Source organism: Nannospalax galili, unplaced genomic scaffold, assembly GCF_000622305.1.
Source record: "Nannospalax galili isolate Female #2095 unplaced genomic scaffold, S.galili_v1.0 scaffold161, whole genome shotgun sequence".
Lineage (NCBI taxonomy): Eukaryota > Metazoa > Chordata > Mammalia > Rodentia > Spalacidae > Nannospalax > Nannospalax galili.
In genome coordinates, this window is record NW_008348586.1 from 1,242,421 (window position 1) to 1,268,872 (window position 26,452).

The 26,452-nt window shown below is 48.7% G+C and overlaps 2 protein-coding genes across 7 annotated transcripts in view; one reads left to right on the plus strand and one right to left on the minus strand.

Annotated features, from left to right (window-relative positions):
* Pdzd7 (PDZ domain containing 7) overlaps positions 1-7,946 on the minus strand; it is an 18,978-nt gene extending 11,032 nt beyond the window's left edge. The window contains exons 1-6 of the mRNA XM_008845572.2: positions 7,843-7,946; positions 6,794-7,189; positions 2,919-3,059; positions 2,482-2,656; positions 1,849-2,025; positions 1,446-1,593 (exon numbers count right to left, since the gene is read on the minus strand). Coding sequence (XP_008843794.1) covers positions 1,446-1,593; positions 1,849-2,025; positions 2,482-2,656; positions 2,919-3,059; positions 6,794-7,019 — 867 coding nt within the window. The 5' untranslated portion in view covers positions 7,020-7,189; positions 7,843-7,946. The remainder of the gene's footprint in view (positions 1-1,445; positions 1,594-1,848; positions 2,026-2,481; positions 2,657-2,918; positions 3,060-6,793; positions 7,190-7,842) is intronic.
* A 67-nt stretch (positions 7,947-8,013) lies between these two features.
* On the plus strand, positions 8,014-16,924 carry Sfxn3 (sideroflexin 3). 6 transcript variants are annotated; one of them, XM_029569675.1, is made up of 11 exons: positions 8,014-8,146; positions 10,207-10,370; positions 10,854-11,024; positions 11,353-11,451; positions 11,801-11,876; positions 12,028-12,113; positions 12,923-13,050; positions 13,242-13,291; positions 14,458-14,507; positions 15,019-15,066; positions 16,629-16,924. In XM_029569675.1, exons 2-11 carry the CDS (start codon positions 10,210-10,212, stop codon positions 16,729-16,731), a joined length of 972 nt encoding a protein of 323 aa, XP_029425535.1. In that variant the 5' UTR covers positions 8,014-8,146; positions 10,207-10,209; the 3' UTR covers positions 16,732-16,924. The 6 variants fall into 6 exon arrangements, with proteins under 6 accessions (XP_029425535.1, XP_029425536.1, XP_029425537.1 ...); XM_029569676.1 differs by lacking the exon at positions 8,014-8,146 and adding an exon at positions 8,154-8,172; XM_029569674.1 differs by lacking the exon at positions 8,014-8,146 and adding an exon at positions 8,803-9,138.
* Positions 16,925-26,452: the final 9,528 nt, after the last annotated feature.

A 26,452-nucleotide genomic window follows, 5' to 3' on the forward strand; every position in this document is an offset into this window, starting at 1 on the left:
AGCCACAGGGACTGCTTTATTTATTTTTTCTTTCTTTATTTTTTGTCTTTTTGAGGCAGGGTCTCCCTGTAACCCCAGCTGTCCTGGAACTCACTGTGTAGACTAGGTTGGCCTCAGACTCACAAAGATCTACCTGCCTCTGCCTCCCAAGTGCTGGGATTAAAGGCGTGTGTCACCACGCCTGGCCTTATTTATTTTCATTAAATTTTTAAAATTTATTTTCGTTTCATGTATAAGGGTATTGTGCCTGCATGTAAGTGCACCCATGCCCACAATGCCAGAAAAGGCCAGAAGAGGGAACCGGATCCCCCAGGACTGTTTTATATCTAAACATGTCAATTTCCTTGTAGCACAGGCCTTGCACTTGTTTTTCCTTCTGTCTATTTTCTTTTCCCTCAGCTCATCAAGTTGCTAGCTTGGTAGTTCTTTAAATGTCACTGCCTCAGAGAAGCCTGTGACAACTCTCTTCTTGCCCTTACAAAGCCTTTCCTCAATTGCTCCATCCTTTCTGCTAATTTTCTGACAGCATTTGTCACAACCTACAAGTATCTGGTTTGTCTCTCTCCCTCCAGGAGCAAGAGGCCTTGTTTGTCTGCCTGATCCCTGTGCAGCCTTATAGGAGAAAAAAAAAATACTATTGAACAGCTAGGCAGAGTGGTTCACACTTGTAAACCTGGGAATCTAACCAGGAGGATCTTGAGTTTGAGGTTAACCTGGGCTATATAAGGAGTTCCAGGACAACTCTCCGAAAACCAAAACAACAACAACACACACATCTGTTGACATATGAAGTGGAAGAGTTGGAGTTAGGAGGGATGTCTGGGATAATTAGAAAAGGTGAATATGGAAGAGGGAGGTGGGAACTAGAGGTGGCAATGGTGGGAGGGGGCATAGCCTATGAAGCACTGAATAGTGAGATGAGTGATAGCCAGGGAAGGAGAAGGATAGAACAGGGGGTCTGGTGGGCCCTAGGGGACAGTGAGGCATCACTCCTGTAGGCACAGTGTGAGAAGGGCCTGATCCTTAGAGCCACATGAGCAATGAAACCCACCATCTCTCAGGAAATCCAGTCTCTGGCCACAGACCAGCCCTCTTTGCCCTATGCCCCAGGGATCCCCTCAGTCCAGCTATAGCTCCTACCCCATACTTCCAGCTATGACATTTATCCTCAGAAGAGGTACTGTGCTAGAAATGTGAGAAGCAGGACCAGAGTCAGGCCAGGCTACTGACCAGATGAATAACTGACTGGTTTAGGGGTTACTGTGTCCTTTTGAGCCTCAGTTCCTTCTTTTGCCAAATGGGAGCGAGAACAATTCAGCTCTCCCTTCCATGAGGCTGTGGGAATGGCATCAGAAGCACAGCAAGTGGCCTAATTAAGAGCTAGGGTGTTCTTGGAAGCCCCTCCTCTAGTCTGGCCTCTCTCTGGCTCTAGTAACCTGGCCCACCTTGATGGTCAACATGATGTGCGTTTGGCCCTTCAGCACCTCCACGGCCTGGCTGTGGCTGATGTCGTCGAACCTGACACCATTGGCCGCCAAGACCTGGTCCCCCACTTTGATGCCATTCTCCTCGGCCAGCCCACCATGGTCTACTCTGGGAACAAACAGGTGTCAGTTGATAGGACCCTGGCCTGCCTCCCTCACCCTATCCTAGACATCCTTCACTTGGCTATGAGAATGCCCAGTCACTCTCCTTGGTCTGCCTTGGTGACAACGCTCCCTCCCCAGACTCTATCCTGACAGGGGTTCTCATTTGGACATGTAGTTGGCCAAGCCTCTCATGTTGTCCCATCACTGAGTCCCACTTCCAGCCCAACCCCCAGTTATTCCTTTTTACTCTGGCACTCACTTGGACACATAGATACCCAGACCAAATTCCTTGCCCCCACGGATGTTGAAGCCTAGGCAGAAGTCATCAGAGGTCGTATACAGATGGACAATGCGCCGCACACCATCCTCTGAGCTGCTGTCCGAAGGTGTTGAACTGCACTTCTCCACTACTAGCCTCCGGTTTATCACGTCCACCCTGCACAAAGAGCCTTTGGTCTAAGTCCCCCAAGAATCCCAAGTCCAGAAGCCCTAGAAACTGCTTGGAAAAGGGATGGCTGTATTTGGGGGCTTCCCTAGGCTCAGGACCATCAGTGGAATGTAGGTTTTATCAAATCTGTGGACCAGCCTGCATCACCTCTCTCTACTGAGCAGCTGCAACATCAGAGCCCCATTTCTTTTTTCTATTTTGTTTTCGGTGCTGAGGATGAACTCAGAGCCTGGAACATGTTAAATATGTGCTCTACTACTACTCTGTCCCCCACCCCCAGTCCCAGGGCCCCATTTCTGGTCTTACAAGGAGGCCCCACAGGGAGGTGCTACTCTGTGTCCAGGTTGCACCAAGCCTGGAGCCATGGCTCTGGGGAAGGAGAACAGAGCTGCTTGGGGAGGGCAGGGAAAATGCTGGATCTTGGCAAGGCTAGATTCTGCTCACCATGTGGTCTTCTCCTTGGAGAACTTGATGCCTGGCACACGACCCATGCGCCGCACCATCATGTGCAGGCGGCAGCTGCTGGTTAGCACCTTCACAGCGCTGCCCATCGTGGTGCTCTCCAGGCTCAGCCCATTCACCTCTGTGATCTTGTCCCCCACACACAGGCCAGCCCGCTCTGCACAGGAGTGGAGAGGGGACTCCCTGAGGTGAAACTGTGCTTCTTTCACAGAGGGTGGGTCCTCAGAGTGGGCTCCCCGTGTCCCTTTGACTCTAGGCTTTGTCTCCTGATTCACTTGACCCAAGAGTGGGACCTACCACCCATCAGATCCAGCTTTTCAGAGCAGAGGTAATTTCTATCCTTGACCACCCAGTCCCTGCTACCCACTGAAGTGGAGGACACATCTAAGTCAGGCTCACCCTCAGGGGCCCCTGCTCACCTGCATTACTCCCCTCCTCCACTTTGCTGACGAAGATGCCCAGGCCGTGCTCAGAGCCTCCCCGAACGCTGAATCCCAGCCTCCCTGAGGGGCTTTTCTCTACTCGGACTGCGTGGATGATGTCACTTTCATCACTGTTGGCTGTGGGGATGTCCACACAGGTAGGATTTCCATGTTTATTCTAGCCACTGATTGTCCTGGGATCCCCAACTTGGGACTGGCAAAGGCTAGGTTTCTGTGCATAGCCACACAAGCAGCTAGGCCCTAAATGGGTGTGGTATGAAATAACAAGTCCCCTTGCACAACACAGGTGCACTTACATACATGCAGGCAAAGCACTCATACACATAAAAACATTAAAAAGACAATTCTACTTCTCTCTCTGTGTTGCTTACTGAGTTCCTATGTCCAACTTTTGACACACCCCCTCTCTGACTCTGAGTGAGGTAAGCAGAGGGAAAGTTCAATATTCCATTCTGTGGGGCACATTGAGGGAAGCCTGGGCTCTCAGCTTGCGACAGAATGAACTCTAACTTCAAATAGCTGTCATGCTAACAGGGGGGATGCATTAGATACTCTTTCTGTGTAATTTGGGGGCAGAACCAAGCTTGCACAGGGGAATTAGATAGAGACAGATTTTCTTTTGTGTTGGGAGAGATAGAGTTTTCCATCTTTAGAGGCATGCAAACCCTGACAGGGCCATTATGGAAGGACTGCTGAGGCCTTACCCATCTCATTGATTCTAGGGGTTAGGGCTTTAGGAACTATGTGACTACTTGGAGACAGAACCTCCAAACTAGCATGTTTCGGTGTGTGACCAGAGCAGCTAGAGAAAGGCAGAGGAGGTGGCTCCTTAGAGAACTGAGATGGGAGAGATCTGAACAGCAAAGAGAAAGGAGACCCAGAGGAGGACATGTTGACAGGCTCAGAGACCTACTGGGTGAAAACTGGTAAGATGCGGGGTAAGCTGGTCCCCAGGTGAAAAGAGGAGATTTCTTCTCAGGCAAGGTTTATTGTGTTTGAGAGGAAGAAATCACACACACACACACACACACACACACACACACACACACACACACGCTGCGCACTTCAGTTTGATCTAACAGAATCAGGCTACTGTGTGTGGCCAAGGCAGAGGAGGCTGAAATCCCAAAGGGCAGTCTAGATAGGGGTACTGCAGGACAGAGACAGGGTCCCTGGGACTTCCCAGCTGATGGTCATCACATAGATTGGACTTCAGGCCCCATCAGCATCAGCCAAAGTACCTTTAGCTCCCTGTCCCCAGTCTTCGTTCTCCTCAGCCTCTCCCTGGGGACCCGTAGAGCCCTGAGCCATTGGGAATGTCACATCTGAGCTTTGAACTCAGGAGTGGGTTCTCTGAGGACAAAACCTTTCCTGCCCTGCCCTGGCCTAGGACACTGACCCTCCCTGCAGCCCCCTGACCATCTGCTTGCTTTGGTTGGTGTAACCTCCATTTTCTACACAATATCAGAGTCAGTGACTGTATTGTATGAGATATTCCTCTGTCTGTTTTAGAGGAACTCCAAACTGTCCACCTCTTGCACCTGGCCCTATAAGGCCCTTTATACCTTCCTCTATCACCTCTGGCCTCTCTCCCCTGTCACTGGGCTTCAGCCACACTGACAATTCCTGTACCTCATACAGGAACTGTTCCCTTCCTGAAATATTCTTGCTCTGGCCTTTGTGAGGCTAGCTCCTTTCCTCATTCCTTCCCAGCCTAGATACCACTTTCTCAGATAAGCTTGGACCAGGACATGGCACCAGAGTGGCAGAGATAGCATCATGGGAGAACTTGTTAAAATGAGAATTCCTGAAGGGCTTCCCCACAGACTCATAGCCCTGGGGGTGAGGAGCTTGAGGCATTGTGTGTTAGGTGAGCATTCTGCACTAAGCTACATCCCCATCTCTTGTTATTTTGAGACAGTTTACTCTGTAGTCCCAGCTGACTTTAAAGAGACCATCCCACCTCTTGGGATTGTAGGTGAGTATCACCATGTCTGGTTATATTTTTTGTTTCTTTGGGGGTTTTGTTGGTTGGTTTTAAATTTAAGAGCTAGATATGGTAGCCCAGGCTAAAAAACTCAGTTCTTGGAGGGCTGAAGCGGGAGACAGAGAATTCAAGGACAGCCATTGTAAAACTTTGTTTTAAAAATTAAACAAAACCCAAAACAGACTAGGTATATGCCCACATTCCTGAAATCTCATTACTCTGGAAGCTGGGGAAGGATTGTCATGGATTTGAGGCCAGCCTGATCTATATAGCAAATTCTAGGCCAGCTAATGCTGCATAATGAGAGTTTGTCTTGAAAAGAAATAAAAAAGTAAAACAAAAACAAAAACAAACAAAAAATACCCCAAAGAAACAAAACAGCCAAACCACTCCACAAGTTAAATACTGTCTCTAGTCTTCATGGCATTGATTCTCTCTCTCTCTGTTCTCTGTCTCTGTGTCTCTCTGTCTCTGTCTCTCTGCACGTGTGTGTGTGTGTGTGTGTATGTGTGTGTGTGTGTGTGTGTATACATGTGGAAATCAAAGGACAAATCTCTGGAGTCATTTCTTTCCTTCCACCATGCAGCTCTAGGGGATCGAACTCAGGTCATCAGACTTGGCAGTGGGCACCTTTACCTGTGGTGCCATCTCGCTAGCCCATATGGTTCTTTTAAAAGAGTGGGCCCAGCAAGGGGCCATGCCCCATGGCTTCTAGCTTCCCTAGGGATTTCTGCTCCTTGGTGAGGATTAGAGTGGTGACCTCAGCAATGACTTGTTGCTCACCTGGAGGTGAGGCCCACAGTGGTGCATTAGTGTGCCAGGCCACTTCCTGGGCAGCACACTCCACCCTTACCTCATCTGACTCTGGAGGGGGACAGAGATGGCCAGTTGCATTAGAGGGAAGGATCAGGGCCTGGAAAGTCTATTCTGGGATCCAGCCAGGGGAACTCTGCTGGCTAGGAAAGAGGAGAGGAGTTGGAGATATTTATCTGGTCCTTCCCACAGAGAGCACAGGCCCACAGGTCCCCACTCCCCTCCTGGCATTCAAGGGCCTGTCTTGCTCACCAGCTCCTTGTTGCCTCACATCTGTCACTGCAGTCAGACTGACTCCTTAGCACTGCCCCACTGTGTTCCATGTTTTTCATTTCCAACCTTTGTAGGGGGTAGTTGTACCCCACCACCAGCTGTTCTCATTGCTTTATCTCTAAGTTCAGCTACACTGTACATTTCTGGAAGGTGAAAACTGAGCTTCATCTCTCTAGGTCTCCTTCAGGACCTAACCAAGGTAGACACAGAATTGTTGTGCATCAACATAGGCAGACACATAAGCTTAGGTTGTCCTCTTCTAAAAGCCCAGCTCTAGTGCTCCCTCCCTGGATCTCAGTCCTCTAGTTCCTACTTCTCCTCTTTAGAACATGTGCTGCTCTATCTTCAGGTTCCCCCCCCCCCACTGTCTCTGAAACCTGGGCATTGACTTCCCACAGCCCTGCACAGTGCTGGTCACATAAATGATTGTTTGGTGGAAGATGTCTTCCATCCTGTTCTGCTCCCATAGGCACATAAAAATGGATCTGGAGAAAGAGTTCATGAGAGAAAGGGGCCTGCTCAGCACCCTACTTTATGCATTCAGGGGCTACAGAAGTGCTTTTCCTTGCAACCATGGCTCTGTCTCCCAACTTTGATCTACAGTTCTGGAGCCCTAAAATTTGGCCGAATGAGAGGCAAAGGCAGATGGAAGAATATTCCCTTTCCTAAGACTCCCATCTCTTGAATTTCCTTAACTCTACTAGCTTTGTCTTCTTCAACTTGGTTCCTGCTGTTCTCAGCCTTCCCCATCCAAGTCAGTCCTGAACCCCACACCCACCTTCGATGGGGGAGTTGATGAGGATGACTCGGCCCATGGGTGACGAGGCTCGGATTCCTCGGGGGGGCCCATTCAGCAGGCGCTGCTGCTTCCTCAGCAGGTATCGTGTTGCAGTGGAGCCTGAGTCGCTGCCCAGGTGGCCTCGGGAGGAGAGGGAGCTCAGAGAGCCAGAGCTGAGTTCTGATAGACCCAAAGGGTCCAAGCCCACTGTGAAACTATGTGCCATGGTGAGCAGGCTGGGGTAGTGCCCTACAGGTTCAGATGGAGTTGGCTAGTCCTCCAAAGTTTGGCTATTGGTGTTCTAGGCTCCATGAACTTTCTGTGTAGGGCTGGAGTCTCAGTGAGGCAAATGGAGCCCTTCACTTGCAATGCTTCTTAGAAGTGTGGGTTCCAAACCTGGGTAGTGAGAGCAGGGATTGGGGCATAGGTGTGAGGACTGCCGGATTGCTCCCAGAACTTCTATTCTTTCCCCTGACTTGAGCACCCTTTCCTGTTCTCCCATATCTTGGGCTTTGCACTTCTCCCACCTTAGCCCAGAGATCTGGCCAAGTCAGTCACCATCTGAGACTGAGAGCTGTTTCTAAAAGGCCAGTGGGGATCTCTCCTTCACCCTCATTGTTGGACTCAGCTAAGTCATCTGCCCAGTTCCTAGACCTCAACTAAGGTTCAGAGAGTGAAGATGGGATTATTGCGGGCTCTAGAACTTTAAGAAGTGCGAGAAAAGTGGGGGGGGGCAGCATAGGGAAATTGCAGCAATTTTCATATGTATTTGTGGGTGGGGGCTAGCCTCCAGAGCAAGGGCTTCAGGACCTGGGACAGCTGCAGCCGAGCCTGCCCCCACAGCTACCCCTAGATGGCCAGGCCCTAGGCTGCAGCTCTCAGTCTAAAGCCGCTCCGTGACTCTATCCCAAGGCTGAGTGGCGAGGCCCCCACAATCACCTATGCAACACCAGGGGCCACGCCCCCCAGAGCATCTCTGGGACCCAGAAGGCAGACCCTAACCCCAGAGAACCCTCCCAGCCCCTATCTCTTGGTCTGGGCCCCCTCACCTGATCGTGTGTGCCACCGCCGCTCGCCTTGCCCGCCCGCGGGCGTGAGATACTGCACCAGCCAAGGACCCCACCCACGCGCGGTGCGGCTGCGGGAATAGGGCTGGCCTGAGCAGTCCTGGAATTCCATTGGCTGGTGAGATCGCCAGTCACTCTCTTCTGGCGGCTTAGGTCCGTCGTTCGTCACCTGGCTAGGACCCTCTGGGCTCTCCCTGCCCCAATTCTGACCCTCACGGGTCCTTGGAACCTAGGGGGTTGGCTGGTGGGAGAATGTCACCAGCGAAGAGCTGGACGTGAGCCTGAGGTGCAGGAACGCAAGCGGGTGCCTGGGTGTGCAGCGGTCGTATTCTGGGTGGTAACTGTGTGAGGGTTATATGTGTGATGTCTTCTTCACCTTCTGTGTCAGTGTCTCTCTGGGTACACTTTTCTGGACGGTTCGCCAGACCAAGCAGCGGATCCCCGGACTGACAGCAGAGGAATCTTTCTGATGCGCTTGCTCAGATGCAGGCAGGGAGACTCTTTTTATGCACATCCCAGGGATTGGAACTAAAGACTGTGCACGGATAAGGGTTGGAGGCATACGGAAACTGGGGGCATAGGAGCTGGGGGCTGTTGGGTGGAAAGGAGAGGGTTGGGGCACAGGCCCGACAGGAACGTGGCTGGGAAGGGATGTGAATGCTGAGGAGCTGCGAGAAGAGCCTAGGTCCCGGGGAAGGAGACCAGGGGGCCAAGCTGGCAGAGGCCATTGCCAAGGCAGCATCAAGTAAACAAGCAGTAATCCGAGTCCCTCCGGGCGGCGCACCATCAGAGGCCCGCCCCATCGCGCGCTCAAGGGTCCCCGGTGCACCTAGACCCGGTGCTGCCCGGGTCGGGAGCCTCCCGAGGCAAGCCAGGGCACTGCAAGCAAAGGAAGCTGCGGCGCGCCTCCTCCTCTTCTCTCGGGCTGGGAAGGAGGCTTGAAGGCGGCCAAGACTTGTTAGGCTCTGAGAGGCGGCGGGTCTGGTCTCAACCGCCTGGGCTGGGGGCGTCGCTCCTTATGGCATCCATGGTCCTGGGGCTTTGCCAAGCCCGGGGCGGGTTGGGGGAAGGAGCCTGGGGTGTACCCGCCCTTCCCTGTTGCTCAGCGTCACGCGTGACGTCCGGGTGATGGCTGGGAGGGAAGCAGCGAACGATGAGGAAGGCGGGTCTGAAAGCTGCAGAGGCTGGGAACCCGGGAAAGCGTGAGTTCTCGCTGCCTCGGAGAGTTCGGGAATCTGCGGAGTGGACGGTCTGTCCTGTGGGATTCCGTATCTTGAGGTCTGTTAGGGTCCATGGGGCACAAAGAGAAGGTTGATGGGGGTGAGGCTCTGTATCGGAGGTACACATTGAAATGTCGGTAACTAATGGATATGACTGTGTGTGCATGTAACAGTATTCTGGCTGGTTTCTGCAGGGTGTGTCTACCCTGTTTGTGTGTCTAGGGAGGGCGAGCCTGTCTTTGTGTGGGAGTATGTGAGTGTATGAGAGTCGAGTGGCTGGGCGGTGTCTGCTACGGGAGGAAGCTGGACTGGAGGAGATTAGTCATTCTGCAGGGTTTTTGCCTGCACAGCCAGATAGCTGTTTCCAGCTTTTTTCTTTATGCTAGGTAGAGGGGGGTATCTGCTGAACCCTGCCCTTTCTTGTGGTAGGTGGCTCACAGAGAGGTGGGTGGGTGTCTGTGCCAGCTCTGCCCACCCAGGGACCAGGGAAAGCCTCGGGTCATTGCATGGAGGCTGGGGAGGATAGTTTTGAAGAGGGTATGTGTGCATGGCCAAGTGCATGTGCATGCAAATGGCTGCCATCAGAGGTCTCTGTTTGAGATCCAGTAGAGATGAGCCATTCGATGGCTACTTAACCATCTTTTGCTTGTCTCCAGTCATGGGTTGGAATGTGGGGTGGCTTTTGTCATTTTCCCAAATAGCCTTGGAAGTTTTTATCTAGGTCTCGGGGCAGCTGGAGCCTGAAGCTGACATGGACTTGGGTGTGTGGGTGCATATATTACACGCTTTTGTGCAGCCAGAGCTCATGAGTGGCTGTACCAGATTAGTTGCTGCTCTTATGTATCAACCACACACATGTAAATCCTGAGGAAAATCTGCACCAGGACAGAGCATGAGGAAAGCTATTTTCTTGGTTCTGGTCTTTCCTTCCCCCTCCTCAGTGGCTGTATGTCCCTGGTCAAGACATCGCCTCTGAAGCCATTCCTCCCTAACCCTTGCTTACCTATCTGGAGTCACCTTGAGCTCTTGAGGGGATTGGTCATAGGCTCTGGGACCAGGGCAGAGCCACCAAAGTTTTCCCCGAGTGAAATCCTTGGGCCTGATCCTTGTTCCTGCTGCCTTGCAGAAAATGGGTGCGTTGCCCTTAAATATCAACATCCAGGAACCTCGATGGGACCAAAGCACATTCCTAGGCAGAGCCCGGCACTTCTTCACAGTTACTGATCCTCGAAATCTGCTGCTGTCTGGAGAGCAGTTGGAAGCTTCCAAGAACATTGTGCAGAATTACAGGTGACCCTGCCTCACAGACAACAGAGCTTCAATCCAAAGGATTTTAGGACATTTGGGTTGAGGAGGTAGCATTGATCTTTATAGGTAGGAGGCTGCTCTGTATTTCACAAATCCTCTGCAGGGGTCCCTGCTGGTCCATTGCAAGGACACAAGCTCAAAGGAGAGTCCTAAGGAGATAGAAAGGCATTGTCTGCAGGAGGATTAGCTCTGGGAATACCCCTAGTCATTTTGAATCCATGTTAAACCACCATCACCTATAACCCTGAGGAAAATGTGGGGCCACAAGGGATGTAGAAATAGGAATCCCCACTTATGGGAAGCTTTGATCTCTCCAAGCGAAGAGGCCTTTACTCTCCTTTACTCTGAGACTGAGAGCCAAAGTTCCTGATCTTCTGCCCGGAGTTCCCCAAGGCAAGCAATGGAGGCTGGAAGGGCAGGTCTTGCCCCTGCAATAACCTGTTGGTTCCTTGCCAATTTCTACAGGGCTGGTGTGGTGACCCCAGGGCTTACTGAGGACCAGCTGTGGACAGCCAAGTATGTGTATGATTCTGCCTTCCATCCAGACACAGGGGAGAAATTGGTCCTGATTGGCCGCATGTCAGCCCAGGTGCCCATGAACATGACCATCACTGGCTGCATGCTCACTTTCTACAGGCAGGTCTCATCTCCTGTTCCCCTCTTCAGTGCTTTGTGCTGGAGTTCAGCTGGGTGACCAGGCCACCTCCTTTCTGCACTATTTTGGGTAAAGAGTAGTGGGTGGGAGGGAAGTTATTCCATTCTTCAGAACTCAGCCTCAGAAATCCAGAGCTAGTGGGTCTATTTGTGTAAGGGGTGCTTGTAAGGGTGACCAGAGCAGGTTCTAGGATCATCAGCTAGGTCCTTCTTGAGGGGTTAAGTAATCTTGAGAATTTCATTATGGGGATTCAAGGATGGAAAATACTGTGGATAGAGAGAGGTGAATATTGAATCTTTGTACCCTCAGGAAGACCCCGACTGTGGTGTTCTGGCAGTGGGTGAACCAGTCTTTCAATGCTGTTGTTAACTACTCCAATCGCAGTGGAGATGCTCCTATCACTGTGCGGTGAGAGCAAGTTCCCATGGAGAGCTGCATGGCCCTGCTCTCTAGTGCACCACACTCTTTGCTGTTCCAGATTCCTGTGGGTCCCTGTGTTAGGGACTCAGCTCTCCTCTCAGCTGTGTGACCCCCACTGCCTAAGGTCATTTGCTCCTTTTGTGTATGCTTTGGAGGAACCATTCCCCTTTGAAAGAAAGAGTAACACTTCCACATAAGTTTACACTGGAGCTGGGGGAGTACTTTCTCTGCAGTGAGGCCACCCTTCTACACCTCCCACACCAGGGACTGAAATGTCCCTAAAGGAGATGCATGCTGGCCTCTTCATCTCTCTGTGACCTGACTCTTCCCTCCATAGGCAGTTGGGAACAGCTTATGTGAGTGCTACCACTGGGGCTGTGGCCACAGCTCTGGGACTCAAATCCCTCACCAAGGTAAAGGCTCTCTGTCACTAATGGCCCCTCATTCATCCTTTACCCACCTTCTTTCTTCCTACTACCCTCCCAAGAGGTTCCTCATTTCCTTCCTGAGGTGCTCTCCATCTCTGGCCCTCAGGGCCACTGAGCAACACCTTTCCTCCCTCAGCACCTACCCTCGCTAGTCAGCAGATTTGTGCCCTTTGCAGCTGTGGCTGCTGCCAACTGCATCAACATCCCCCTGATGAGGCAGAGGTGAGTGGTCCTGGCTCCCAGCACATGGGTGTCCAGTGTATACATGTTACAACATCCAGCCCTGCAGACAAGCTCAGTGCCCTAACTGGCCATGAGCCAATGGGCCCTGGCTTAGACTGACCCTGTTTCTAGAAGAGCCAGTTCTCAGTGGATGAGAACCTGCTCTGAGATGTGGTAAGACAGAAGGAAGTAGGCAGATGCATGGTTTCACAGATGGCTCTACATTGAGGACTTAATAAGAGGAGTGTGGTCCTGGCTAGTAGCAGGAGCAGTGGGTTCCCATGACTTGGATCAGAAGGAGTGGTATATGTAATAGTCAGGATGAAGGTGACTTAATATAAACAAAGATGTACCCTGATTTATTTTAAGCCAACATCAAGAAAAGCAGACAACTTTCTAGAAGTAGTTGGCACCCATGACTGGGTTATAAAGCTCCACACACCACTTTAGGTAATTTTATTTATAGTAATCTGGGGCTCTATGAAGAGAAAACCCACCTAGGCTACTCAGGGACATTCAAGGTGGTTATGATTTAAGATGGCTACAGCCCCATCAAGCTGAATTCCTACACCCTAGGATCTACCATGCACCCTGTCCCTTCTCCAAACCCATATTTCTTTACCCATACTAAATAACCAAAAGCTCCCTCTGTTCCATGGCTGGGCAGGGCTGGCACAGATAGCTACCTGTTTCTCTCTGGGATCCACCCCTCAGCCTGGGATCCTTAGAATCAGCCTTTGAGTGTAGGATGTGAGGGGATCCAGAGAGTTGCTACCTGCAATCTGACCCCAGCCCTCTTCTCTTCTTAGGGAGCTGCAAGTGGGCATCCCTGTGACCGATGAGGCAGGTCAGAGGCTTGGCCACTCAGTGACTGCGGCCAAACAAGGAATCTTCCAGGTGGTGGTATCGAGAATCTGCATGGCGATTCCTGCCATGGGTGAGGCAGGGATGGCTGGGTGGAGCACATGAGGCCCAGAGAGAAGAGGGGCTGAGGTTCTCCGGGACTTTTAAGAACTCAGAAGCAGCAAGACTTTGGGAAGAGTGGGAGGAGCTGGGAAGGGGTCTCCCTTCCTTCAGGTTCCTGGAGTTCACCCCACTAACTCTCTCACTGCCCTGCTCTCTCCTCAGCCATTCCTCCAGTGATCATGAACACTCTGGAGAAGAAAGACTTCCTGAAGGTAGGCAACTCACCTCTGCTGGCCTAGAAGCGGTGGTGTCAGGGAGAAGTGACCTGTTCCCAATCCTCTCTCTAGCCTTGCTACCCTTATCCTGCCTCCATACATTCAAAAAAGTCTGGGATGGAAGGAAGGACCATTGAGGGAGAAGGAGAAAAGACAGAAGGAAGGAAATGTATTCTGTCCTGAAGAAAACTGTGTGGCTCAGAAAGTCTCTGACATACACAGAGATGACTATCATTGTCATGCTTGATATCATACTCATGATGTCACTTACTGTGTCCCCCACTAACAGGCATCCATATATATACATGCATGTATGAACAAGACAGGGATGCAAGACATGAGAATACAAGTTCTAGTTCATTCACTGAATTATTATTCACAAATGTGTATTGAGCACCAACTATGCACAGTCATGTTTTGAGGCTGTGTAAACAGCATGAGATGGTCACAGACCCTGACTTCATAAGGCTAATAGTTTAGTACAGAAACAAATAAACAAAGAAGAAAACAATAGACATATCACTGTTAGTTGTGAAATGTGCTTTGTAGGAAACCAGGAGGCAGTGTAGGAAATGGGCAGAATGTTCTCCCCATTGAGACAATTGGGGGAGCACGGTTTAGACAAGGCAGTCAGAGAATGGGCCTCTAAAGAGCCAAAGAATAAGAAGAAAGTCAGGCAGAGAGCTCAGAAAAGAGTGTTCCAGGTAGAGAGAATGGCCAATCCAAAGGCCCTGCAGCAGGAAAAGGTTTATACATTTGAAGAACAGAATGATGGTTGCTGTGAATACGATGGACTGGAGAAGGGTGTGGAAAGGGACAGATTTATACCAATGGATAACAGGAAGTGAGTGGAGGCTCGGAGAAGACTTCCTGAAGAAATCAGCTCCTGGAGAAAGTAAGATAAGAGAAACAGGGGGTCAGAGACCAACTTTGAGAGGCCAGAATATGTGACAAGATGCTAGGAAACAGGTCTAGTTGGAGTGGGAGGTTGCCATATGCAGATCCCAGCCCCGTCATCAGATTGGGTGTGGGGAGAGAAGCCGTATGTCCAAGGGCCCAAAGGCAGGGTTTTTGGGCTAGAACCATGGTGAGAAAAACAAGATAGAAGAAGTTAGGGAGGCAGGGAACACAAGTCATTCTGTTATCTGTTTGTTTTCCCACAGCATCGCCCCTGGCTGGGGGCGCCCCTGCAGGTGGGACTGGTGGGCTTCTGGTGAGTGTGCAAGGGGTTGGCTGGGAGCACACAGAAGTACCTTCCCATGGTGGGTGTGGATGGGCACTTAATGCCTTTGAGATGCTTCTATATATTGTTCAGTCACACATCCAATTAAAATGGCCACCCATAGGGTATACTGTGTCTGAGGTTCTAGGAGGTAGTTCTTGTGGTTGAAAGTCAACAGTTTATTTGAGTGGTTCAGTCTTCATTCACCAGAGAAAACCATGCAAGTAAACTCTTTGGTACCATCTAGTAATTCCAGCCCATTTCATTCACTTTCTGGCCATGGGGCTTGGGATCAATGTTTGAAAGGTTCTTTCCTCAGCCAGATTCTAATGTCAGGACTGGATTTAATGTTCCTGAAGGATACTGTGGCCCCAATTTCCACCCCCTAGGGCTGAAATAAAAGTTCCCCCCTTTATTCCTGGGATTATTTCCATGCAGTGGGTACAGGGATGGAGACTCGGGCCAGAGTTTCACAGGCCTTTCCCTTGCTCTTCTCCCCTAGCCTGGTATTTGCCACACCCCTGTGCTGCGCTCTGTTTCCCCAGAGGAGGTAAGTGCTGTCTGTCCCCCAGCTGGACTGGGAGCTCTGCACAGGCCTCCACACCTCAGGCCCTTAGTGTGTTCCAGAGAAGCCTGGTAGGCACACTGGTGATTTGGTGGGTAGGGGAATGACAGTGAGTCAGCTCTTCTGAAAGCAGGAGGGACTTCTTCACTGGGGAAAGGAGGAATGCTGGGCTCTGGGCCTGAGTGGCTGAGCCCAGAGGACATTCAGCTGGTCTGTACTCTTCTGTTTCAGCTCCATACATGTGACCAGGCTGGAGCCAAAGCTGAGAGCTCAGATCCATGAGCAAAACCCCAACATTGATGTGGTTTACTACAACAAGGGCCTTTGATAGGAGTTGGCCGCTGCCCTCTTTCTTACCACCTTGAGCTACTGCTTTGGTGCCACATTGCCAATTCTACACTTGTCTTTTTGCCTGGTACCAGGCAGGGGACTTGATGGGGGAGCAGCCACTGAGACCAGCGAACCATAAGGCCGCAGTAGAAGCGCCCCCATAAGCCTCTTCTTTCTCTGGTTTCGGAGAACAAGTCACATAGCCCCTCCCTTCTATGCTTGTGTGTGTGCATACATATGTATGTGATACATGTACATGATTATACATTTGGCCCCTAAGCTGTTCTGGAATATTATGATATCTGGCTTCCCTCTTGGCCATCTAGTAGCCAGGTTACAGGCGGGACTTCCTTCCCTAAACTGTTCCTCTTGCCAAGTCATTCCTTTCCTCTGTGGGGAGGAGGTGTTGAGACAGGGTCTTCTTGTAGCCCAAGCTGGTCTGGAACTCACTATGTATATGAGACTGGCCTCAATCTCACAGAGATCTGCCTGTCTCTGGGATTAAAGGTGAGCACCACCACACCTAGCTCCAAGACATTTCTGACAGCACCTTACCCCCCTGGACACAGGTAGAGCCCCAGGATCTCAGGACAGAGATTGAAGGACACTAGCAGGCTAAACATAGCTAAATCCTGTAGATTTCTGATAGCTGGCTCCAAAAGCTGGCTCAGGCCCTGGGCTGGCAGAGGAAGCCATGTTGGACAAGGAAGGCAGAGATCTTAAGCCTGTCATGTACCAGATCCTAGAATCACTCCACTTTCTCTCTTCCTCTACAAGAATAGAGGAATGCCAGTACCTGTACCATCTTGCTGTATCCCCCCTGCTGTCCACAATGAAATGTGGGCCCCTTTAGGGACAATCTTAGTTGTTCTTGGTCTGCTCTGATGTCATGACTCAGACAGAAATCCCACAATTCCAATTCCTTCCCCAATTAGAAAAATACACAGAGAGAATAAGCATTCCCCTTCAGGAACCCCTACCACCTGTACCCACTTATAGGGGGACTGGTGTGGGAATGGTGCTTAAACACAGGCCTCCAGTGTACAATCTATAGGCAGGTAATTCTGTTTCACTGACCCTTGTTAGACATTCGCCCACCCTCACTTTAGCTCCTTCTTTTCTACCCATCTCCTCTCTGGAAGAGGGCTTCACACGTGCTAAGCAAGTGCTCTCTCACTAAGCTACACACCCCCAGCCCTTCCTTCTCTTTCTTGAAGTGTGGCTCAGCCTTCTCTCTGCCCTCCAAGAAGAAGAAGGACCCAGGCCTCGATGTTTGGACCAAATGGAAGAATGGCTTGGGAATGGCATGGGTGGTGGTGACTCCAGGGCACAGAATTAGATCTCCACTCCGAATTCCCTGACCTCTGGCTTAAAAGGTGAATGGGGTGATTGGAAAGGTCCCAGTGGGATCCTCTGAGACCACTTTCCTGCTCCCTAACCACCTTCTCCAGGGACAACAGCTGTGATAACATAGTGTTAATAAACTGCAAGCCTGTCTACTTCTTAATCTTCACTGATTCCATGTCTTCATCCCAGCAGGGTTCTCCTGCCTTTAGCTTCCTGTTCCCCAAAGGCCAGGTCCCTACTGTTTGTAGGGAGCTTCATCTCCCAGCAGAGGGCTCTCTGATCCTAGAAAATCAGCTCTCTGCTTAGTAACTATTATTCCTTCTGAAGATGGAGGCCTGCATTCATTTCCCTTTTCACTGGGGGGGCTGATCACATACCAATTCAGGCTCTTGGCTTCTCAGTTTCCTTTAGGCATTTGGCCAGGGGTGGTGACCTCTGGTCTCTAGAAAACCTTTGGAAAGGGGAGACAAGGCTAAGGGCTGCCTGCTCCACCAGTGCGAGGCTGTTAGGGACCAGCACACTCTCTACCTACACCCCTACCAATTCACCATGGAAACTGGCCTGGCAGGAACCCTTGAAAGTTAGCCTTTCCCACCACCTAAGGCCCTTCACGCCCTACTCTGTGTGTATGTGTGTGTGTGTGTGTGTGTGTGTGTGTGTGTTGTGTGTACAGTTTGCAGGAGTCAGTCCTCTCCCTCTACCATGTGGGTCCTGGGACTCAGACTCAGATTGTCAGGTTTGGTAGCAAGTGCCATTACTCACTGAGTCATCCCACTGGACTCCTGGTTACTTTTAAAAAACTTTTTAAAATTTATTTTTTATTTTATGTGTACTAGTGTTTGCCTGAATGTATGAAAACGTACTCATACATGCAATGTCCTTGGAGGTCAGAGAGGGCATCAGATGCTCTGGAGCTGGAGTTACAGACAATTGTTAGGGGCCATGTAGGTGATGGGAACTGAACCCAGATCCTCTGCGGCCAGTGCTCTTTGAGACAGGTTCTTACTATGCAGCCCTGGCTGGCCTGGAACTTGATGTGTAGACCAGGCTGGATTTGAATTCAGAGATCTACCTGCATCTGTCTCTCAAGTGCTAGGATTAAAGATGTGTGCCATCATACCCAGCATCCTGCTTACTTTTATAACCCTTTTTCCTACCTCCTGGGCAGAAATTCATGCCTATGTATACCTGGTAAGAGCTATTAGTCAACAATTCATCATTGCTTCTCTTCCCCTGGGTCTTAGCTTTGGTAGCTATAAGGAAATAAACACGAACAAGTCTATAATAAAATTCATACTCCACTCCCTTTGGGGAAATAGCCCTCATCTCACTTTTCCAGCTCTTATTTTGGGGGGGGGGTCTTTTTGAGACAGGGTCTCCCTGTAGCCCCAGCTGTCCTGGAACTCACTATGTAGACCAGACTGGCCTGGAATTCACAGAGATCCGCCTGCCTCTGCCTCCTGAGTGCTGGGATTAAAGGCATACGCCCGACCTACTTTTCCAGCTCTTAATAGATGGTAGTAAGGAATCTTTAGGACTGGATGGTCCCACGGTAGCCTTAAGTGAACTTTGGTTGCTCGCTTGTCTTGGGGGTAACAGTTAACTTGTATGGCAAGGAGGATTGACACCAGCTCTCATTTCCTGAGTCCTATTGGCTGGTGCTAATGAAGCTAAGTGCTTTAAGTCACTCATTTCTTAATCTCCTTGTTCTCACTCCTGTGAGGCAGGATATGTTATGCCCTTTCTTATCCCATAAGCCAGGCATGGTATTACATGCCTGTAATCCTAGTACTTGGGAGGTTGAGGTAGGAGGATCAGGGTGTTTTTTTTTAGACAAGGCCTCACTATGTAGTCCTGGTTAGCCTGGAACTTCCTACATAGACCAAGCAGATCCTCCAATCTCTGCTTCTTGTGTGCTGGAATTAAAGGCATGTGCCACCACGCCTGGCCTAGGATCAGGATTTTAAGGTCATTCTCAACTACATAGTAAATTGGAAACCTCCCTGGGCTACAGGAGACCATGTTCCAGAAAGCAAACAAACAACAAACAAATAAAAATGGCAACCAGAAAAACAAAAAGCAAGAAAACTGATGGAGGGGGATTCCAGCTGAATTTTGACTCCTAACCACCATCAGGCTTCCTGCCAGTTGCCAGCTAACCTTGAGGTCATTTTTCTGGTCCCTTTGACAGTCGGGAACATCTCCTCCCTGGTCCAGGTTTGCTTACAGACCAGAAAAACCGACAGGTCCACAATTGTACACAGTTTACTAAAGACACTAAGAAAGGTGGGACTGAACCCCAGCTAATCCGGAGGCCGGGACAGCCTGGGCTAGAGAGTGAGTTTGTGGCCAGCCTGGGCAATTTAATGAGACTCTGTCTTGAAGTAAAAAGAGGGATACAGCTTAGTGTAAAGTGTTTGCCTAGCATGTGAAAGGCCCTAGGTTAAATCCCCTGTACTCTACCAAAACCAAACCAAAACACAATCCCAGTCACTAAGGAGTTTCCAAACTTCAGAGTTTTGTAGCTTGCACAAAAGGATTCTTGATTAAATAAGGGACACTTAGGCTGCCAGTTCCAATTCCATTCTAATCTGCCAATCATATCAAGGCCTCCTACCAGGACCTAAGGTCCTGGGTCAATTCTAGCTGCTTTCTGCAGTTCAGCTTTGGCCTTTGGCCATTCCCTTGAAAAGAGGCCTTGAGCTTTCACTGGGGAATCAATGCAAGATAAACTCATTTGGGGAGGAGGGGAATCAATCTGTGCAAAACAAATTGTAAGACCTTTATTACAGAATTATTTGTTTTTTGCAGACAATGCTAAACCGGAGAGATTGGCAGGTCAGAGGGAGTGTTGTTCTGTCATCGCTTTTCCTAATTTCACATTGGTTTCTCAAATGCTGTGAAAATCGGCAAAAGGGCCTATCACAGGCTCTCTAGGGACAAATCCTGACTAGTTACACTCTCCAAGCTGTCTCCATATACTTGCAATTTTCCTGAGAAATCAGAATTCGGCGGGGACACTACTAAAGCTTGGACTCTGGCTTAAGGGCCAGAACAAAACCCGTTTGATTCCTAGTTAGGCCAATCAGCTTCAAGCTCCGCCCTCAGGGCCTATCCGTCACAAGACACGCACCCTGTACGTACCCTGTCCGGAAACAGTACCGCCCCTGATGTCGCTCCTGTCACTCAAAGCTAACTCGGCTCCGCCTCCTTCCCGTTTCCCTGGCAACGGCTTCTGACTCGCCACGACCCCCCCACCCGCCCCCCTGCCTCGGCTGAGAGCCCAGAACCTGCGTCTCTGACCCGCTTCCCCTCTACCCTCGGTCCTGGACGGCTCCACCGGCCAAACCCCCCTCATTTTTTCCCTATTTTGAAACCCTAGAGATTCCCAGCGCCCGCCCTCTGACTTCCTGCCCCGAAATCCCAAGGTTTCCGAGGCACCTCCTCCCCGAACCCTCATATTTAAAACCTTGTCCTCGCAACCGTCTGCACAGGAACAGTTTACTGAACCCTGCGGCTCTGTGCCCGGTGTGGGGTGGAATAAACCTCCCACTCCCCACCTATACGGATACCTCCGGTCCCAAATGGGCACTAAGGCACCTCTGTCTCTTTTTTGTTAATCTATTTGTTGCTGTGATCATGAGATCCGATGCAGGACCACCTCTTGGTAGATTGTGGAGGAATATCAGTACAAGTGAATCCTTCCCAAACAGGGAGCTTTCTTGGACCCTCGCTTCTTTCTTCCTTTCTACATCTTTCTCCTCTTTTGGACGTTCCCTCAGATCCTGCCCTCAGGCCAGGGCTTCCTGGGGTTTCCCTCTTCCAATCTTCTCTGAACAAGGAGGATTTGCAACTGAATAACTGAATAATAATTATTGTGAGGATGTGGGAGGAGCTCTGCACAGTTTGAGTTATACTCCTGACCCCACCCCACTCCAACACAACCACCGTAAACTCCAAGCCTCAAAGAAGCTTGCTTACGGGGCAAGTTTGCTAGGTTTGATGTGTAAATTACCTATGCTGTTTTCCCGCAGACTGAAGAACTCTTCAATCATCGGCAAGCCCTCAGTTGACAATGTTTATTTCCTAGAAGGAGCACTCCAGGTTTGTTTTTGTCGTGCTGGTGCGCAAACCCAGGACCTCCATTTCTAAGTGATGGCTAGGGATGTAGATCAGTGGAGCTAGGAACAACTCCTGTTTCTGCAAGAGTAGCAAGTGCTCTTAACTGCTGAGTGCATCTCGCTAGCTCTTCATTTGTTGGTAATAGAAATTCTGGCTGGGTCAGTGCTCTATTTCTGTAAACTGAACACCCCAGGGTTCACATTCTAACTCAGGTAGTCAAACTCTCTTGCATATATCTGACCCCCAATTGTGGATAAGAATCTAGGTACTTTCCTCTGGCTAAATTAAATAACTTCTGTCCAGTTATCTGACTTTTTCCAACACTCTTTGAAGGGAGAATGAGAAGACTCCTTAAACTGATTGTTTCCAGACTGTGTCTTTAGGTACTGGGGAGTGTGTGCCACAATGAACTCCCAGGACTGCTGAAAGATGTTAAAATTTTTTATCTTTAAATTTTTTAATTTTAATTTTATGTGTATGGGCATTATGCCTGCATGTATGTAAGTGCACCTGTGTCATGCAGTGCCCAAAGAGAACAGAGGAGGGCATAGAATCCCCTGGGGTTATGGACGGTTGTTAGTTGCCATGTGGGTGCTGGGAATTGAACCTGGGACCTCTACAAGAGCAGTTAGTGTTCTTAACTGCTGAGCCATCTTTCCAGCCCCTCTTTCTATTTCTGTAATATAGTTTGGTTATATTCACCCCTATTCCTCTCCCTTCTCCCCATCTCATTACCTTTGGAGCCCTTTTTCCCAACATGCCCCTTCCTACTCTCATGTCTTTTTTTTTTCCCCCCCAAATAACCCACTGAATTTAATTAGGGGTTGCTTGCATGTGAATGGGTGTGGGGTTATTTACTGGATCATGGGCAACTTCCTAGTGGCTACCCCTGAAGAAAAAGGACTTCCCCTCCCCCAGTAGTCATGAACTGTCAATAGTTCTTTAACTAAGGGTTGGGCCTCATGTGTCCCTCTACCATCTGTGCTGGAGTGTTGATAAACTGTATCTTGTGCAGGTCTTGTGCAGGTAACCACAGCTGCTGTGAGTTCATGAATGCAACCGCCATTTCATATCCAGAAGACAGTATCTCACAGCTGTCCTTCCTATTCTGCAGCTCTTACATTCTTTCTGCCCCCTCTTCTCCAAAGTTCCCAGAACCTGCTGTGTACATGTGTGACATAGATGCCCTGTTTAGGGATGGGCACTGAACAGTCACTTATTCTCAACACTTTGACCAGTCATAAGTCTTTGCATTGACTGCTGTGCGCTGCAAAAAGAAACTTCTCTGACTGAGGTTGAGAGCAGCATTAATCTATGAGTATAAACATAAAAATTGGGAAGGGAAGGGACTGGAGAGATGGCTCAATGGTTAAGGCCATGTTCCACTTTTCCAAAGAACCCAAGTTCAGATCTCAGCAGTTACATCGGGCAACTCCTGATGTAGGCTACAGCTCCCAGGGGATCCCACACCTTCTGGAGACACTGCACAACCCCACCCCATATATGTATAACTAAAAATACTAAAATATTTTCTAAATGTTTATTTTTATTTTGTGTGTATGAATGTATTACCTGCATACATGTATGTGTACCCATGTTGTGCAATACCCATGGAGGTCAGAAGAGGACACTGAATCACCTGGAACTGGAGTTACAGACAATTGTTAACCACCATGTAGGTACTAGGAATCAAACCCAGGTCCTCTGCAAGAGCAGCCAGTGCTCTTAACCACTGAGCCATCTCTCCATCCCCAAATAAAAATAATTTTTAAAAGAAAAGAAAAAAATTGAGAACGCAGTTTGATATGTCTATTTAATAAGATAACAGTAATGCCAAATATGGTGACACAGATCTTTAATCTCAGCACTTAGGAGGCAGAGGTAGGTGGATCTCTCTGAGTTCCAGGCTACCCAGGGCTACATAGTGAGACTTTGTCTTAAAACAAAACAAAACAAAAAATTCAGCTGTAGATTTTCCCCTAAGATGCATGACCTTCTTAGCCTTGTGCTTTTGACTAGATTTACAGTACCAAGCTGGATTCTCTCCTGTGGAGTGGGCCTCAAATCCAATGAGAAAGTGGTTGGTTATCCCCATTAATCATCATACCATTATTGCATGAGTGCATATATCTTTCCTGGCAAGTCAGTATTGTAGCATCAAAAGTCCACCAATAGATAAGACCATTGATGGCTTTTCCTCCCCAGAGGCCTACATAGCACCTTCTAGTACCATGAAAGCTAGCCAACAGGGAGGAAGTTTCCAGGTCAGTTCCAGCTTGGTTTCTCTATGTTCTGCAACCAAAGTGTGTGATGTGTTCAGCAATAGGGTTAAACCATTTATTTATGGTGGACAACCAAGAGCCATGTCAATAGCCTGTATTGTTTGAGGGTACCTGCCATCTCCCTGCCCAACTCATAAAGTGGTATCCCCCACCTGGCACTGGGATTTTCATTTACTAATTGACTTCTGGGAGCAAACCTTGTAGTAAACCTTCATGCAAGGTATTTTCATTCAAATTATTTTTTTAAATTATATATTGGTGGGGGGGGGGTTCAGGTGTGGTAGGGCATGTCTTAAATCCCAGCACTCAGGAGGCAGGGGCAGGTAGATTTCTGTGAGAGCAAAGCCAGCCTGGTCTATATAGGGAGTTACAGACCAGCTGAGGCTACAGGGAGACCCTGTCTCAAAAAAAATTATATATAAACATTTATGTATTCAGTGTGTGTGTGTGCATATGCACATGGGTGCCACATTTTGCATGTGGAGGCCAGAGGACAATTTGTAGGAGTTTATTCTCTTCCCCCACCATGTGGGTCCTGGGGATTGAACTCAGATTATCAGCTTGGTGACAAATGCCCCAACCTGCTGAGCCATCTTCCCAGCACTTTAATTATATGTGGTTTTATTTTTATTTTACTTTTTGGTTTCATTTTTATGTGTATGAGTGTTTTGCCTGCATGTATGTAAGTGCACCTGTGCATATAATGCTGGTGGAGGCCAGAAGAAGGTGTCAGATCCCCTGTAACTAGAATTACTGACAGTTGTCACCATGTGGGTGCTAGGAACTGAACCTGGGTCCGCCACAAGAGGAGCCAGTGCTTTTAACCCCTGAGCCATCTAGCCAACTTCCTATTTTAATTTTTAATTATGAGTGCATATGTATGTTGGGGTGTGGGTTTGTGCATGTGAATGCAGGTCCTCTTAGAGGCCAGAGGCGTAGGATCCCCCAGGAGCTAGAGTTACAGGCAGTTGTGAGTCACCCTACATGGTTGCTGGGAATTAATCTCTGATCCTCTGGAAGAGAGACAAGTGATCATATCCACTGAGCCATCTCTCCAGCCCTTGATTATATATTTTAATTAGCTTAGGAAGCAATGGGTTTCCATAAGGCTTTACATAAATCTTTAGTTTGGGTTAGTTCTCTTACTCCCTTCTTACCCCATCTCCCTGCTCCTGTCTCTACTTAAACTTTTCCACCCCCGTGGTCACCCCATCTACTTTTCTATCATGTGTGTTCTACCACCTTCTCTCCTTAAGGTCTTCCCCCAATTCCCCATCATGAGCCCTTTCTAGTTTCCTGGAACATTTAAAAAAATTTTAGGAAAACTAGCAGCACTGGACATCTGTTGGATACTACCTGAAATAGTTAAAAGATTCAACATTAGACTGGGCTACATTACATTTAATAATGTATTTCTATAATTTGCCTTTTAATAGCTGCTGTGATAAAAAAGCAAGGACTTGGGTTGGTGAACTGGCTCAGTGGGTAAAGGTATTCCCTGCCAAGTCTAACAACCTGAGTTCCATCCCTGGGATCCCCATGGCAGAGGGAGAGCACCAACTCCTGAAAGTTGTCAGAACTCTGATCTCTGTAAGTATGCTGTGGCACCTCACATACATGCTCACATACATATACATACAAAATAAATGCTAAAATTTTTTAAAAGAGCTAAACAAAAATCAGTGTGGAACAGAAAATGAGGTGGCACTATCCAAGGTGAGGCTAGGGTTTTTAAAAAATATTTTATTATTTTTATGTGTATGTGTGTATTGCCTGTATGCAGGTAAGTGCACTTGTGTCGTGCAATGCCTGCAGAGGACAATGCCCGCAGAGGACAGAAGAGGCTGTTGGATCCCCTGGAACTAGAGTTATGGACAGCTGTCAGCTGCCATGTGGGTGCTGGGATTTGAACCTGGGTCTTCTGCAAGAACAACCAGTGTTCTTAACCACCGAATCATCTCTCCAGCCCCAAGTCTAGGGTTTTGAAGTTAAGTAGAACTCAATAGGTACATGCATCCCATTAGTAAATGGGAAGAATGAATTTAAAATATTCATTTTAGGGATCAGAAATGACTCAATTGGTAAAGTGCTTGTCTTGTAAGGAGGATCTGAATTTGATCTCCATGTGAAAATGCCAGGTAGGAGCTGAAGAGATGGCTTACTGATTAAGGGCACTGGTTACTCTTTGCAGATGACTGGAGTTAGGTTCCCAGCACCCACATGGCAGCTAACGACCATCTGGAACTCCAATTTCAGGGAATCCAACATCGTCTTTTGGCCTATGTGGGCATTGTACTACATGGATGCACTTACATATATGGAGGCAGAACACTCATACACATAAAATAAAAATAAACAAATCAAGGGCTGGAGAGAGGGCTCAGAGGTTAAGAGCACTGGCTGCTCTTACAAAAGACTTGGCTTTCTTTCCCAGCACCCACATGGTGGCTAACAACTGTTAGTAACTTCCATTCCAGGGGATCTGACACCCTCTTCTGACCTCTGCACAAACATGGTACACTTACATACATGAAGGCAGAATATTCATACATATAAAATAAAAATAAAACATTAAAAAAAAAAAGTAGCCAGGCATGGTGGCACACGCCTTTAATCCCAGCACTCGGGAGGCAGAGGCAGGTGGATCTCTGTGAGTTAGAGGCCAGCCTGGTCTCCATAGCAAATCCAGGCCAGTTAGGGCTACAGGGAGACCCTGTCTCAAAAAGACCAAAAAATAATAATAAATAAGTAAATAAAAGTAAAAAAGTAAATAAATAAATTGTAAAAGCCAGGTGGTACACACTTGCAATCTCAGGGCTGGGGAGTCTTGCTGGCTAGCCAGCATAGCTGAATTAGTAAGTTTTAAGCCAATGAGAGACCCTGTCTCAAAGGAGATAGTGTTCCTGAGGATGACACTTGAGGTTGTCCTCAGGCCTCCACACACACATGCATGAACATGCACACATAGGGATAAAAATACTACTTTTTGTCCCCAATGTATGTATATTAGTTTTCTTCAAACAGCTACAAAGTTATTTGTATATAAGAATTTAAGTTGCCAGGTGTGGTTGTGCATGCCTTTAATTCTAGCACTGGAGAGGCACAGTCAGGTGGATGTGTGTGAGTTCCAAGCCAGCCTGGTCTACATGGTGAGAATGTAGGTTGTTTGACCCTAAATACTTAGGGGAAACTTTTAGACATTTCTTTGCTAATTTTTTATTTTTTAAAAATATTTTATTATTTTTATTTTTTTATGTGTATGGGTGTATTGCCTGCATGTATGTGAGTGC

What these genes read in the sequence shown, in the direction of transcription:
- Sfxn3 (XM_029569675.1), top strand. Translation starts at nt 10,210, where the DNA reads ATGGGTGCGTTGCCCTTAAATATCAACATCCAGGAACCTCGATGGGAC. An exon ending in AACATTGTGCAGAATTACAG is followed by an intron (nt 10,371 to 10,853) that starts GTGACCCTGCCT and finishes CAATTTCTACAG; the next exon opens with GGCTGGTGTGGTGACCCCAG. An exon ending in CATGGCGATTCCTGCCATGG is followed by an intron (nt 13,051 to 13,241) that starts GTGAGGCAGGGA and finishes CTCTCTCCTCAG; the next exon opens with CCATTCCTCCAGTGATCATG.